General features: G+C 41.8%; 1 protein-coding gene across 1 annotated transcript in view; it reads left to right on the top strand.

Moving 5' to 3' along the window:
- The window catches only part of Fyb2 (FYN binding protein 2), a 103,208-nt gene that overhangs the window by 65,889 nt on the left and 20,219 nt on the right, over window positions 1–17,100 (top strand). Inside the window, exons 6-9 of the mRNA XM_013114976.3 lie at window positions 7,094–7,128; window positions 9,170–9,201; window positions 9,996–10,095; window positions 11,155–11,314. Coding sequence (XP_012970430.2) covers window positions 7,094–7,128; window positions 9,170–9,201; window positions 9,996–10,095; window positions 11,155–11,314 — 327 coding nt within the window. The remainder of the gene's footprint in view (window positions 1–7,093; window positions 7,129–9,169; window positions 9,202–9,995; window positions 10,096–11,154; window positions 11,315–17,100) is intronic.

Here is a 17,100-nt window from a genome sequence, read left to right as displayed (position 1 = left end):
CTAATAAGTGACCCCTACTGTGTACCTCCTCCTTCCTGCCATTCCATTTCATCTCCAATCATCTGAACTGCTTTGCCCTTTGTAGGTGGGTAGGGGGAAAAGTCAAGACATTGTGATTCAATTTTTCTCACTTCTAAGGAACTATCACCTTGCTTCTTATATCGTTCTTGAAGTTACTTAATGTGTGGAGAAAGAGATGACACACCACAAGAATTAGACTTTGTGTTCAAAATCTAATTAAGAAAGGGGGCTTTGGGTAGTAGCTCTTGAGTCCAAAGTTAAATCCTCCAGCCTCTGATGATGCTAAGAATGCTTTGTGCAAAGCAGATTCCCAGATAAAAGGAACGAGAAGCAGAGAGGCAACACTACTGCAAGGTTCAATGTCTTTGTTCTACCTATAGCACAGTTCAATTCTCTGCAGAAGCAATACATATCAGTGCTACAATAATTCCAGGGCTTACAGAGCCAGCACTATGGATTGTATTTCTCTGCTAGATCCTCTATAAAGATACCTGCAGTTTGAATGCTTCCAACCCCACTGTAAGAGACAGGAGGCTGAAGTTGGAGAGGCTGAGCTGTACATAGTGACCCAAGCAGTGTGTGGTAGAACAATGCAGAACAGGCTCAGCCTGTCTGGACACTCCATGCCCTTTCCATCAATCTAAGCTGCATCTTACCCAGGGGAGCATATCTCCCTTGCAAGGAGGCTCCACAAGATCTTCTGGCTCAACTATTGCTGTACAGACAAGAAGACTTAGGTTCTAGGAAAGAAGTCATTGTTCTGGAATATATAGAGAGTCTATGATTTTAAGTCATGAACACATATTGACATTTCTGTAGCAGGTTTTTTTGTTTTGGTCTACCAACCAGCTCCCGAATCATGACACAGAGACTTACTAGTTATAAGTGCTCAGCCTAGCTTAGGCTCTTTGAACTTAAATTAACTTGTTATTCTTTGTCTAATTTTTGCCTCAGGGCTTTTTGCTTTCTTCCTGCATATCTTACTTTCACTACTTCTCATGTCTCCTAGCTGGTGGCTGCTTGGCTGCCTCCCTCCCCCATATCTCCCTTGTTCTCTCCTCTCTTCTCCTCTTCTCATTCTTGTCCCAGGCCTAGATTTCTTCTATTTATTCTCCCTGCCTGCCTGCCTGCCATGCCTATCCTTTCTCTACCTAGCTATTGGCTGTTTAGCTCTTTACTAGACCGATCAAGTCCCTTAGGCAGGCAAGGTAAAACAAATGCAACACATCTGTACGAAATTTAAATGGAGCATAAACAAATGTAACACACCTTTACACAGTTAAAATAATAACCCAGAACACATTGCACTTTCCTTTCCAGGAGTGAGAAGTTGAATAACTACTAAAAAAATTCTACTGGGTCAGAGATGGCTGCGTTGAACACTTACAATTTAGAGCACAGATTCAGGCGTGGGATGAAAGTTCTGCAACTGATTATTAATGTCTGCCATAGGTGTAGGATTTTGTTGTTTGCTTTCTGTTTTGTTTTTCATTCATTGCCCGCCCTACTACAGTGGGGTTCTAAATGTCTAAGAAGTCACACAGTTGTCCTTGTACCTGATAAAGTGAATTGGGATAAATCAGATCACCCATGAAAAAAAATCTGATGTTCCCATAGGAATAGAGCAGGGATTTTCACTTTCTAATATATGCATTGATCCCTGGGAAATATTAAAATACAGATTCTGATCACAGATCTGGTATGTGGCCTTGGAGCCTGCATGTCTAACAAGTTCACCATTTATGTGACACTGCTAGTTTGTCCCACACACTGTGACTAGAGAGGATAGGGCCCCATGTAGGCAGAATTCTCACTGAATGAATTTCTACCAGGACTAAAGGCTCACAGGGCTGAGAGGAAGCTTGAGTCTGAGCCTTCTCTTTTTTTCTCTGAACCCCTGAGACTCCCTTACACGGAACCTACCATTATGGGAATGCCTCATCAAAATCCTGGTTAGGGATTTTGCCTAGGTCCATCTTCCTTTTGATGAGCTAGGCTTCAGGGGAGAGTGTGTGGATATTTCACCCATGCAGGGCTACTCATGCTAGTAGGTAAAGCTGAGGATTGACTATGGAAATTTCAAAGGTGGGCCTTCCAGGGACACCACTTGAGGTACCTATAGAAGGAATTACTAACCCAAGCCTCTCTTCAGTATTTTCTGAAGGGTCCATTGCTGAACTTAAGGAGTAATGCCACCAAGCAGGCAAGGGTTGATGACTAAAGAGTCAGAAAGGGTTCAGAAAGTGAGGCCTGGTCCAGTTCCCTGTGTGGAGCAGTAAGGAGTCAGGTAGGAGGGGATGGAGATGGCTAAGCCTATCCCTGATAGTAGGGCAACTTTATAGTAGACAAGGATAGACCAGGTAATACTGAAACTGGGAAACTGTAGCCAGCAGTCAGGAGGATTTCAGTGATGTTTCCCACCCCTTCCAAAGGTGAATGGAATTGACAAAGCTCTAGCAAGACTGACAAAGAAAATGAACAATCTCAGGAATAAAGCAGGGATAGCCTCATGGACCCCATGGGCACTAAGAGATAAGGAAGCATTATAAAACACTGTACATACATGAATTTGGCAACTTAGACAAAAATGAAGCAATCCCTTTAAAAGTGCAGACTACCACGGATCACCCAAAATGATTTGAGTTGCTCCATAACCCTTGGGAAAAACCTAAGGTACTAGGACTAAGGTGCTGGCCCAGAGGGTAGAGAGCTTCCCATATAAGCATAAGGGCTGGAGTTAGAATTTCCAGGACACAAATGAAAGCTGGGAGGTGTAAATGCTACCGATAATTCTATCATTTGGGAGGAAGAGGCAGGGATCCCTGGGGAATCAGTGAGCTCTGGGTTCAGAGAGAGAAGGTGCCTCAGAAAGTAAAATGAATAGCCATTACGGAGGATACCCAACACCAATCTCTGACCTCTAAGTGCACACTCCCAACACACTTGTGTGTCCGCATACAAGAAAGCATGAATACACAAATGCACACCCCCAACACACATTGCATACCTAAGGACATACATACATGAATGCACACACACCTCATACAAACAAGTTCCCCAAAGATTGTCTGCATCCAGGTGATTTCACTGAAACGTGCTTGCAAACACTTAAACAGCTACCACCCAGGCTTTGTAGTATCTTCGAGAAAAATAGTGGCAACCAGTTCCTGGCTCATCTCATGAAGTTAGCATGAGCCGGATACTAAAATTAAACAAGACTAGTACAGCAAGCCGTTCAGATGTCTCAGAGTAGTCATTGACATGGGATATTGGCAATAGTATGCAGTGGCATAATCCAATGTAGTTTGTTTCAGAGATGCAAAGCCAGTATCCATAAATCAATCAACAAAACCCATCATGGTGACTGAGTGAAGCAGTAAGATCACACAATGGATTCAAAGGACACTGGGCAACATTCTGCCCTGTTCACAATATAATGATTCTTGGAAAAAGAGCTCCTTGGCTCTGATAAAGGATGTTCACAGGGAGCCTGCAGAGCTAGCTACCTGGTGGTAAAGAGGGACTGCTTTCTCTCCAAAACTCCAAACAAGACAAGAATGTCCTCACCTACTGCTCTTTTTCAATGTAGAGCTAAGGGTTCTAACCAGGAAATGAAAGGGCAAAGAAAGATAGCATCTTAATTTGCAGAAATTCCTAAGGGTTTATAAGAACCCATCAGAGCAACAACCCCCACACCCTGCCACCAAGAACTAGTAAACACAGTTGTGGTTTTTTATGTACTACCAGTATGCACATGGTTGCTATAATTGGAAAAGTACAATATCCTTTAAGTTTTCTTTCCAAAATGTAAACATGTAGACTTTGTTACAGCATGCATAAGAGTTAAATGTTAAAGAATACAAAAATTTGGATTAAAAAAAATCAAATCTAACACAAATGAGTGAGAAGACATAATGTGTTTTCGAATTAGAAGACCCAATAGATCAAAATTGACAGTTAGCAAAAAAACAACATATCAGTTCTCCCCAAGTGGCTCATAGGCTTAAGGCAGTTCCTATAAATATCCCAGCAAGGGGTTTTGAAGCTATAGACAGGATTACTCTAAAATGCATGTGGAAATGCAGAGGGACTTAAAACAGCTGCAGATAATTTTGAGAAAAAAAATGTAGGAAGGACCAGCCACCCGACTGTAAGACTGATAACTTCAGTGATCACGATCACGTAGCTTCGGTAAAGAGACCTACTGTGAAGGAATGAAACTGAGAAACCAGAGACAGGCAGGTAGAAATACACAAAACAATTCTTTTTCTGTTCTCGCCTTTTACAAAGATGTAGAAGCAACTCAGTGAAGATAGTCTTCTAACAAATAGTGGTAGAGTGTATATTAGTATCCATAGGTTAAAAAAAAGTCAAACAGGAACCTAATTCTCACAACTTTTACAAAATTTAATTTAATGTTTCTCTCGAGTGAAGAATCTAATTTCTTTTTAAAGGGCGGGGGAGAGACAGGGAGCAGACAGGAAGGGAGGATGTAGTGATTAGTGTCTATTGTCCCATCAGTGACTCTGCCCCTTGAAACAAACCCAACAGCTTCAGGTGCATAGCTTACACAGAGCTCAGTCTTGGGACACAGGATTCAGGGTGTTCTGGAAATTACATAATTATCCCCAGTGGTCATCAAGACCAGTACCCTTGTGACTGTGCCTCCTGGTGCCAGGGAATTCTTGGGGCATCGTAGAGCCTTGGGGATTCCCTCAGACCAGGAAGTTCTAAACTGGGAAGTTGTTCTCTTGTGGCCTTGGGCAAGCTGCTTCACTTCCCTCGGTGTGGCTTCCATATGGGTAAATATTTAATATCAAAAGGAAGCATATTGCCTACACTATGAAGATGCTTGCTGCTGTATATTGTTGGGTTATTTAATGTTAGCAATGGTCAGCTCCTGATGGAGAGACAGACGTGTCTAAGAGCTCATGGGATGTAGTACATGGAGAAGTGGAAGTTCTCCAGGCCATGAACCTCTGCAGCTGCAAAATGGCTGAGGAAACACTTTTGGAGTTTTCTCTCTCTCTGCCATCTGGTAAAGCCACGTCAGAGGTGGAAAGTTACAGACACCTGCACAGAAATTGAGAGAGGACTCCAAAGCTGTGGGTCAAATCTTATTTCAACTCCTAGTCCCCGCTGATTTTTTGGGGGGGAGTATAGCCCACCCTCCCTTTCTTTTATTTTTAAGATTGTAATTACATCGTTTCTCCCTCCCCTTTCCTTCCTCTGAACCTCCCCATCTGCACCTTCTTGCTCTATTTCATTCTACAGCCTGGCTGAAGTTTCCCCTCCCTCCTCTCCCCCTGCCCCCTTTCTTTCCACCCCCCCCAAGTCTACACCCCCTAAGGTTCTGTTTATGAAAGGGCAGGTCTCCCATGACTATCAACAAACATAAGCCTTGCATTCTTACCTTGGCGTAAGTTTGGTTCCCGAAGCTCCCAATGGAGAGCCTTCACTTTGACATTGCAAGGACATAATTAGCTGAATGTGTATGATTTGCATTACTTATTGGAGCAAGCATCCCCAGGGCATCTGCAAGCCCTGGTTTTGTAGTTTCCAAGGTATCACATGCACTGATACGCTCCATGGTGTTTAAAGGGAAACAAGTGAGATCATAATTTGTTAATTCTATTAAGAGCACAGACAGACACATAAAAGAGAAGACTGTCTTTAAAAAGTGGAAACGAGTCAATACTCAGAATCAATATGGGGGAAATTGAATCGTGAGTAGATTTACATTTTTAGATTTATTTTTCTTTGTGAATATGAATGTTTTGCCCATGTGTGTGTTTGGTGCCCAAGGAGGTCAGAAGAGGCTGTCAGAGTCCCTGGAACTGGAGTTGCTGATGGTTCTGAGCCATGATGTGGGTGCTGGAACTCAAACGTAGATCCTCTGCAAGAGCAACAGAAGTAGATCTTAGCTGCTAAGTCATCTCTCCAGCCCCATAAAGAGATTCATTTTTTTAAAAAAGAGGGGTATGTGTTAAACAAAAAATAAAAATAAGGGGCAAAAGTATCTTCCTCTAAAAGTCAGTAAAGATGAACATCTGGTTTACCTAGAAGGAACTACATTATTAACTATGCATGTAGAATTTTAGATCTAAGAAAACCTAAATTTTAGGAAAAACTAGGATTACATTTATTTTGTCAGTGAGTTATATGTTTCCATTAAGAGCTGAGAAATGGGGCTTTTTTTTTTTAAATCAATTTCGGGACAAAAGCAGAAGAAACATAGCAGAAGCCCCATCTGCTTCACACTTCTGTCAACAGTTCAAAATTTCACAGATGTTTCCTAAGCAAAAAGCATGTGAGGAGCAATTTTCTGGGAAATTTGACACTTTTCATACAATGCCCAGCATCCTGCTAGTCGCCATCTTGGAGGTACTGATGGACCGGTTTCACAGATGAGTAGCCCAGGACTCTTCTGAATCCCTCAAGAAGAAAGTGGCAGAACTCAAATTTTATGCCAGTTCTTGCTACTACTTACATTTGTTAATAATTGAGGAAGTCATGATATCATTAAACAACATCCGCAGAAGCATCGGGAAAGTCAGGAGATATTTACGTCCTCTTGGGCTCCTTTTACAAGCTGTGTTTAGGAAACAAAGCACTTGGGGCAAGATCTGGCATTTATCTCTTGAATTAGACCCAAGTTCCTGCTAGTCTGCCCCCCTCCAACACACACACACACACACACACACACACACACACACACACACACACACCTTTGTCTCCCAAGTGCTACCACTGACTTTCAATGATTTCTTTTAAGCAGGATATAAGTATCTATTTATTTAAACCAGGAAACTTAAGATATGGTTTCACTGAACAGAACCCAGGGTTTCTTATCTTTCAAAATAGGCTATAAATTCCACCCTGGAAATCCCCCACAGAACTCAAACCTTGACCGTTGACCTTAGAAATTTTCCTACCCACTCAGAGTGGGTCATAGATGGATGCTTTGAAGGGTGAGAAAACTGGACTCTGTAATCACGTAAATTGTGTTAAGCCTGGATATTGCAAGAAATGAGTGGATAAACTGACTTGAAATATCTTTTGTTTATTTTAGCCACTTATGAAATTGAAATTGAAGAACTCCAAAAGGTATTACTCCTCCTGTCCTTACAGATGTGTGAATAAGAGTAGCACACTCCCTGCAGATGTGAGTCTAGGGAACTTTCCAGCAAGATGAAAGCTCCCTACTTACAACAGGATTCTTCTAGCCTCTAGTGGTCAGGATTCTGAGCCCCAAGCCTTTTTTTTTTTTTTTTTTTTTTTTTTGGTTTTTACGAGACAGGGTTTCTCTGTATTGTTTTCCAGGCTGTCGGTCCAGCCCAGCCTCGAACTCACAGAGATCCGCCTGCCTCTGCCTCCTGAGTGCTGGGATTAAAGGCGTGCACCACCACCGTCTGGCTGAGCCCCAAGCCTTTAACATAGAATAAGAATGTGTGTACTGAGATGGACAGTCATGATCTGAATTGATTCCTGAACTCTCATCTCATATGGTCTGCGCCAAAATACCCTTTAATAACCATCTCTTTCAGAGAGAAATGTCCTTCAGGCCAAAACAAATTTATATGTCTTAGGCTACCGAGAAAACAGCCGGGGCCTGGAAGGCATACTTCCTGGGATTCTGCTGGTGTGGTGTTAAGTGCCACCTTGGAAGTGACGGGCGTAGCAATTCAGTTGAGGCCCCAAGAAAAATTGCTATGAGCCTTAGTCATAGAGCCTGGCTATGACCTTGAATGTTTGTCAGCAAGGACATTGTACAGGATACCTGTGCCATGGGAAAAATAGAACCCCACAACTGGAGCCCTTGTGAGGGGGAGCAGAAGGCAGGCACTGATGGAACAGTGTGTTGAGAAGTACCTGGAACTTGGCATTCAGGCCCCTGAACCCACACTCTCTGTAAATGGAGTATTCCCCCATGAAGACAGGAAGCTTGTTTATCACCCTGCCTGCTATAGCGGATGTTCAGTAAACGGAGGACTGGCACATCTTCACATTACAAAAAACAATGAAGTGTGTGAGCTCCCGGTACAGTGTCTGGCACATAGTAGGTGCTTCCCAAGCACATTTATGGGGTCATTTAAGGGTCTAGTCCACCCTTGGTGGGCACATTCTGTATTTTTAAGCTGGACATGCACAATCTGATTTCATCTTTCTTGATGACTTGGCTGAAGGGCTGTGTGAGCACAGTTCATACTCCTGGATCTTTGCTAAGGCCTAGTTGCCTCACATCAGAGCTCATGGCTGCTTTCTGGGATTGTCATCCTTTCTGGTAGTTATTTTGTCTGCCTCCTGCTGGCACTCTGGTGTCTAGCAGTAAGACTTTTATTTGATCAGGAATTACACAACATTCAATCCCCAAGATTACCGTGGGAGTTAGTACCCCTGCTTCCACTTTAAATGATGAGTATTCAGAGCTACTAAATAATACAGTAATTAACATTCAAAGGCATTAAAGAGGGTCCATCTGACTTGTTTCCTGGTGCTGATTTACTAGAATTCTGCCAAGAGTTACTAGGCACTGAACGAAGGCCTGCAGGACGGTCCTCTAAGGCTGTCTGGGAGCTGCTATGCTTGGCCTTAGAGGCAGCCTTTCAGATTCTTGTTTTCTATTTTCTTCAGGCTTCTTGGCTAGATTCCAAACAATTAATGACATCAGAAGTGGGACAGTCGATTGAGGGGAAGGGGGTCGTGTCATGTTGTGATCACTGGGATGTAATCTTAACAGAACTACATCTCTGCCCTGTAAGAGTGGAATTTTGATCAGAGATTGTGTAGCTATGGTCCAATCCAAGCAAGACTCACACACTAACCTTTGGCCACTGAAACTGCCTAGATGCTACATGTTGTACACCCAGAAGTGTTTCTCCTTCAGGAGCATGCCTGGAAAGGGATGCAGGAAACTGTCTGAATCCTTTTGTGTGCTGTAACTCACACACACTGAACCTTCAGAAATGGTGGTTTCTCTTCTGCTTGAGCTTCAGTCCCACATGGAACTCTCTGTGGCCATTGTCTGCTTGTGCCCTGTCCCAAGACTTCACCTCCCATTTGATCAAGTCGCCTGATGATCTGTAACCAACAACAGAGGCTGCTTTGGGTAAACTCACAAAAAGTGACTTTTCCTCTTTGTTTTCAGCCTTGGAGGAGTTTTCTCCATCTAGAACCGAGGTAAGTTTTGCCTCTAAAAGGGAAGCATAGTCTAGCCACCTATGACTCATGACTGAACTCATTTTCTTGCTGTGGGCTGGCCATGTTCCCAGTGCATGAACTGGTTCTGTTTCCCCGGGACCTTGTAAGGTATCCAGTGCCAAGCAGGTTCTCAGTGACCCTGTGTGGCCTTCCTTGATCTTGTCAGCTTAGCCCATATTGTATTGCTGGCAGCAAATTCTAACTCTAATTGACAAAGCAAAGAAGGGTGATTGAAGATAGAGCCATAGACAACTTGCAGTAATCCAAGACAGGCAAAGTGTTGGGGATAGGGAGACAACACGGCTACTCCAGGGTATCCGTGGAGGACTGGCAAGTATTATGACTTAGACAGAAGAGATCTTAGATTTGTTAGCAATGTAAGATGCAAATTGCATGTTTGGAAACATTAGTAGGTAATAAAAAGAAAGAGGTGACCAAATAAGCTGGTGGGTTGGGGGAAATTGTGATAATCTACATCCAAACAGATGTGGAGGGAAGGAACAAAGAGACAGAATGGCGAAGGAAGAAAAGTGGCAGACTACACAAGGACTTAGATTACATCCTACAGGTACTAGAGAACTAAAAGAGTTTAAGCATGAATTGATGCTTACACTGATTGGAATAGGCAGACACTCATATAAGCTATCCGCCTGGTTGATCTAGTCCTGATTCCTCGTCTTAAAGATCCACTCTTCTCAGTCATCTCATTGGGATTGGGCTACTCTACCATCTACATGGAAGACCTTACTCACCTCAGTGTCTCCCTGTTTCAGACCTACACCTACAGACGAAGGCAACAACATGAAGGAAAAAGAGCCACGTGAATTAGAACCTCCCATGCCAGAAGATTCACATCCGAACCATCCTTCTAAGGTATCTGTGTCCTAGGGCTCATGATGTAGTTCAGACATGTGATCTTTCTCCAGTCTGAATCTGATCAGTATCATCTACTGCTTCTCCTTTCAAAACTAAGGAATAAAATCTAAGCTCCTTCCTGTGTATACAAAACCATTCATAATCCAGCCCCACCCCATTTGTCTTTTGAGTCTTGTCTTCAGTCTTCCTCTCCTATTTCTCCCCCACCCTTTTCCTTTAGCTTAGCTCTTGGCACAGCTTCCATACTACCCCTTCCATACTATTAGGTCACTAATACTTCCCCAAATAACCCATGCCTTTGCTCATTCTGATGAATCTGCCAGATATTCCTGTCCCCTCCCATCAATCTCCTACCTACGTTTTAAAAGATAGAACTTGATGGATTCTGCTTTTGGAAGATTTCCCACACTCATTTTCCCAATGGAAAAGAAAAAAATCTCCCCATCCTTTGTTTCTATGGCTGTGAACACTTCCATAAGTGATATCGTATTACATGCTAATTCCTTGTGAGTGTCCACTGACTGACCTACTTCCAGAACTTTTTGGGTTGTCTTGTATTCAATGCAGGTCTCATAGATAAGGCAATGCAGATTTGAGAAGGAACATGAGGTAGTGACTAGAAAGACAAATGTCAAGAAGACTGGAAGAAAGGAGGGATACCCAGAAGCCCCCTTACAGGTGATGAGAGCAGGGATGTAGGGCTAAGCCTTCTCTCTGCAGAATACTACTAATAAAACCCATCATCAGTTATTTGAGCTGCCTAGATTCTTCATCAAGAGGAATAGTGGTATTTGTTCTCACAGGATGTCACAGTTGAGATGAGTAAAGAGCCTGATTTGGAGTTGCAATCCCACAGGCATTCATTGGCTCTCAGAAATCAATGAAGGGCATGGTCTGTATTCTGGTAAGATATAGGGTCTAGTAAGATGGTGCCTAACCACATGAACAATTAAGAGTTGTTCTTGCTAAGGAACACATCTAAAGACCAGAATGCATGAGCAAGAAATGGATTTGACAATCAGTCCCAGCAGTACTCTCCCTGCTTCATGTGTTTAGGTAGGTGTATATGAAGAGACACCAGGAAAAGTCGAGATGGCTGGAGTCCATGGGGACAGAAGGAGTGTTCCAGCTGGAAATCAGGAAGCTTTGGTCGACATCAATCAGAACAGGCTCTTCCCTGAGGATGTGTTGCTGACCAGGCACTCCCAAGACAGGGGTAAGTGGCATTTCCCCTGGAATCTCTTCACTACCACATTGTTTTAAAGGGGAGTGTGGCTGCAATCATAATTTATTTACAGATATATAATGGACATTTATTATGTACCTAGTAACTTGACTGTAAGGGCTGTCTCCCCCAGAGTAATGGAAAGAGCACTAGATTTAGAGGCAACTGGCTTGAGTTGAAGTCTACACAAGTGTGAACTTAGCAGCTGTGTGGTGAGTTTGTATTGCAGTAGCTCAATTTCTCCATTAAAAAAAGGAATCTGAGCCTGGCATTGGTGGTGCATGCCTTTAATCCCAGCACTCGGGAGTCCGAGGCAGGTGGATCGCTGAGTTTGAGACCAGCCTGGAATACAAGAGCTAGTTTCAGGACAGCCTCCAAAGCCACAGAGAAACACTGTCTAGAAAAAAAAGGAATCTGAGCACGGACCTTACAGGAGCTATGAGGACCAGAGCCAACAGCATGCCATGTGACACTCTCGTTCTTTTCTTGTCTGTCACCATTAGCAAATGTATGTCATGCAGCATCACTAAGAGACTATTTCAGCTGCATTTTCTTCCTTCACAGTAGTCAGAACCCTTGATTATAAACAAGAATTAAATCATACTTGGTTAAACCACATGCTTAAAGTAGGCTTACTTGGCAGAAAATCAAGGCATGCCTGGATTCAGGGACACAGATGATATCACAAGGACACAGTACCCTGAGTTCTCCTCTGAGGCAACCCTGTTTTTCAGGCAGAGTCAGTTCCTATAAAGTCAAGCTGGCAGCAAGCACTGATAGAGTAACAAACTATTCTCTGATACGCCCCAAAGGAAAACCTATAGTTTTTGTCTTTCCAAAGATAAAAGACATGGGTCTTACACTGACTTTGATTGAGTCACATGCCATCACAAATTAAAGACCTATGATGCTCTGATTGGACCAGTTGTGTCATTTCCCATTGATCTAGGAGTACGTAGAGTCATTTGTACCAAACAACACACCATGTCTTAGTTACTTTTCTGTTGTTGTGATTAGACACCATGACCATGACAACTTATAGAAGAAAGAATTACGAGGGCTTACAATTCCAAGAGTTAGAATTCATAACCATCGTGGCAGGAAACATGGCAGCAGTCCAGCAGGCATGGTACCGGAACAGCTGAGAGCTCATTTGTTATCCATAAGCATGAGGCCTGTGAGGGTGAGCTAATGGGAATGATATGAGCTTTTACAACCTCAAAGCCCAACCCAGTGACATGCCGCCTCCAACAAGGACACAGCCAATCCTTCCCAAATAATTCCACCAACTGGGGACCATGTATTCAAACATATGAGCTTGTGTGGGCCATTCTCATTCAAAACAAGACACCATCACATGGAAGGAAAACAAGACAGCTGTTATCAAGAGAATAAGAGAAGATGCTGTATAGATGAAGGAAAGGAATGACCATTGCAGCCAGGTGGTAGTGCATGCCTTTAGTTCCAGCACTCACGAGGCAGAGGCAGACAAAACTCTGCATTCAAGGTCAGCCTGGTCTACAGAGTGAGTTCAGGACAGCCAGGGCTACACAGAGAAACCATGTCTTGAAAACTAAAAAGAAAAGGGAAAAAAAAGTCAATGGCAGCACATTAGTTCACTGAAAGTCATGGATATGATGTATTAGAGACAGAATGGGGTTAGTTCCATGATCAAATATGGAGTCATCATCCCTTAAAATCTACTCCAGCCCTCCTGGGCTTCACCTGTGCCACACACCTGCCCCCGGTATTCTCTGCTATTGTCAAGTGATTGGGAGTCAGCAGTTACCTGTGGTGGGGAGTAATGTGGAGCAGAGAGACCCAAAGAGGTGCTCTTTGACACGGGAACTGCTTGTTTTGATCTGTGTATGTGAAGATGTTCAGGTTGAGACAATCCTTGGTCTGAGGTTTTGTGATATGTTCCCCTGTGTATTGTGTTGTCATTAAATCTTAAAACAGGACTAGGGATGCAGTTCAGGTATGAGTGATTGTCTTGCATGTACAAGACTTGAGGTTTTTGATTCACAGCACTGCAGAAGAAAGACAAATACAACAGCAAACAAACAAGCAAAAAATACAAAAAGGTTTTTAAAAAAGTAGGCAACTATTAAACACAAACATAACCTTCTAAAATGAGAAAATTGAAAGTTATGAAGAGCAGACACCTTAATCAGGAGACTTAAAAAGCAGAGAAAAAAATTAAATATGTTAAATGAAAATACATAAACATTCCAATGTCAGTAAATTCTATGCAAGTTAAACTTACTAACTAGAGGATGCATTCATGTTTTTCAAAACTCAAAGTACGTGAGTGTTCTTTGCATGCCCTGTACTCTTCAAGGGATGAGGATTTAGCAGTAAAAGAAATAACAAAATAATTTCTCCTCTCATTCATGCACAGAGGACCGAAGACCCTCTCTTTCATTCTGCAAAAAAAAAATCAACTCAAAATGGATCAAAAGTATAACAACTAAAACCCTGAAGTCACGAGAAGGAAACGAGGGGAGAACCTTTGAAATGTAGGTCTAAGCAATGACTTAACACAAAGCAATGGCAAGAACTGACAAATGAGGCTGTGCAAACGCTTCTGATGGCAAAGGAAACAAGAGAACACAGGCAAATAAGGAGAGATCTTTGCTAGCTATAACTATTAATATCGAGAATGTATAAAGTTCAAAATTCAACATTGAAAATCAAATAAGCCAATCATTAAGTGGGCACATGAATACAACAGACTTTCTCAAAAGTCGTACAAAAAAAATGACATGAAAAAATTCAACATCCTCAATCATATATAAATCAAAACTCTCCTGAGATTCCATCTTACCCATTCAGAATGGTTATCGTGACAAAAGAAAACAAACTCTAGAGAGAATGTTGAGGGGATCCTTAAGCACTGCTGATGGGAATGTGAATTAGGGAAGCTGCTATGGAAATCAATATGACAGTCTTTTGGAAAACTAAAAATGGAACAGCCACATGACACAGCTATACCAGGGATGAGTGTGTGAAGATGGGGAACTAAATCAGCCCACCTGAGTTTATCAGAGCACTGCTCAAAATAGCCAAGTTATAGAGTCACCTTCAACAAAAGAATAGATAAGAAAATGGGACACACATGTATGGGAGTATGTGTACACACACACACACACTTTATGCTATTATTAAGAATGAGAAGGATGGGGAGATGGCTTCGTTAGTAAATATCTTGCCTTTGTATGCATGAGAATTCAAATTTTATCATCATAACCTGTGTTTAAACAAATAAACAGAAACAACAAAAACAAGAATGATGGTATGCTTTATAATAACAGCACTGGAGAGACAGAGATAGGCAAAATCCCTAGGACTCACTGGGAGTCAGCACAGTGAATTCATGCCAGTGAGAATGTCTGTCTCAAAAAACAAAATAGACAGAGCCTGAGGAAGAACACCCAAGTTTGACTGCTGGCTTGCATATGCAATACGCATGAACACTAAAAAAAAAATGAAATTATAATTTGCAGGAAAATGGATGAAATTGGAGAGAAACTGAGACCTGTGGACTCAGAATGAATTAATCATGTTTTCTCTCATGTGAGAAGACTCTAGCAAAGAAGATGAAAGGGTCCATGTGGAGGGAGGGAGTGGGAAGACAAGACTATAGAGGTGGTGATGAGATCAAAGTACATAAACTGAATGAAAGAGAATGCCACAATGAAGTACATTCTAATGTACCATTAATATATAGTAATAAAGAATTCCAGGAGACATACCTCTTGACATGTCTGTGAGGGAGCTTCCTGAGAGAATTACCTGGGAAGGCTAGACCCACCCTGCATGTGGGCCTCACTATCCCACGTTCCAGGGTTCTAGATTGAATAAAAAGCAGGAAAGAATAACTGTAAGATACTACAATGTTTACATTACATGTCTTTTAATCTCATAATTCAGCTTATTCTCCCAGGAGCATTGTTGTAAAGGAGATGAGATATTCTCATGGTTACTGGAGTGTTATTTGCAATTCCCCGTGTGTGCATTTGAATAGATGATATAGACAAATATAGATAGATACATAGATACATAAGTAGACAGACAGATGATAGAATGATACATAGAGATACATCTGGGTGGACAAGTTCATTGTAATTTTCTGTATTATCTACTTGCATATGTATATACATACTTATCTGCGTATATATTGTGTCATTGTCTTAATTTGTACGCAACTTGAAAAGTTGGTAAACCCTTTGTACCTAGTTTGTTGAAATATTTTAGAATAAGTTAGTAATGAATTCTTTAAAAAAGTCAGGAAAGAAGAGAAAACAAGCTAAGTAACAACTTCCATCTCTGTCCGCTACCTACCTGACTGTGGATGCAGCATGACCGCCACCCCAGGCGCCTACTGCCATGACCTCCCTGCCGTGATGGGCTGTGAGCCACATTAAACTCATCCTTCCATGAACTGCTCCTTTCAGATGTTTTGTCATAGCAATAGAAATAGTAGAGGCATGTGTGTACCTGGTGCAAAAATATTCTATGGAGAAAGGAAAAGGGAACAAATACTTCTAGACCACAACTGATTTAAACCATCGAGAACTTCCAGCACACACACAAAAAGTCATAATTGGAGTTGCATTTTAAAGAATAACCTGACTGAGAATAGATAGAATATAAGCTAAGTCAGGGTATCTGTTGTTATCAAAGTGATTTAGCTGAGAGGTTTGTGGAAGGTTCCGTGAGAACTGTGGAGGTGTACCTGAATTTACCATAAAACCTTGTTAGAGATGACAGGCAAATGTTGACTAGATGCGAGATATGAAGGAAAAGAATCAAGTATGTCTCCAACACTTGTGTCCTGAGTTACCTGAGTAATAGAAAAGGTATTGTTGACTTTTTTAGGGGTAGATTTAAAGACTAGAAAATTTTACAAATGAAATCATGGGTTTGGTTTGAAATCCAGTATGCCTAGGATAACCAAATGGAAATGGCATGAAGGATTATGGTGGATCTGGAATTGTCTGTTGAAGATATACATTTGTGAATTGTGTTTCTAAGATGATTCCATAATGCTTTCCTTGAGCCAATAAAGGTTCAAAAAAGGGAGGGGGTGCTGGAAAGATTGCTCCGTGGTTAAGAGCATTTGGTCTTTCAGAAGATTTGGTTTGGTTCCCAGCACCTACATGGTAGTTCACAGTCATCCATACCTCCAGGTCCAGGGGATGCAACACCACTTTCTGGCCTCCACAGGTACCAGGTCCACATGTGCTATACACACACATATACAAAATACTCAAAACCTACAAAGTAGAATACATTTTTAAAAAGAAAGAAGTGCCCAACTATGTGCTTAGCATCTTTGTTTTTACAGAAACTATTCTGTTAACTTCTCTAGAAAATGTAAGCCACCTTCCTCTGGGAACTGACCCTCTTTGAAATAGTTTGAGGGTCACATACTTCTTGCAATAGGATAAAATCTCCTCATTTGGTTCATTTAATTAATAGATACAAGTCACTTTGCTCATTGCATATTTTTAGATAGACTTCTTATGATAAGTAATTCATGTTTGAAATGAAAATAACTCTGACTCACCCATAGCCTAAATAGGAAGCTGCACTACCTGATAAAGAGGTGACAGTTTTATGGTTATGACAAGTTTACAGCTGAGAACTGTCTGCATTTATCAGGCTGGCGACCTGTGCAAACAATCCCTATGGACTTTCAGATTGGCATGTTATCTTCTAGGTAATTTTATGACTAATAATACATGTGGTTATGTGTTCAATTAGCTTACAAA

This window comes from Mesocricetus auratus, unplaced genomic scaffold (genome assembly GCF_017639785.1).
Source record: "Mesocricetus auratus isolate SY011 unplaced genomic scaffold, BCM_Maur_2.0 Super-Scaffold_100014, whole genome shotgun sequence".
In the NCBI taxonomy this organism is placed as follows: domain Eukaryota; kingdom Metazoa; phylum Chordata; class Mammalia; order Rodentia; family Cricetidae; genus Mesocricetus; species Mesocricetus auratus.
Note: the sequence above shows the minus strand (reverse complement) of the source record. Positions and strands in the feature narration are given on the sequence as shown.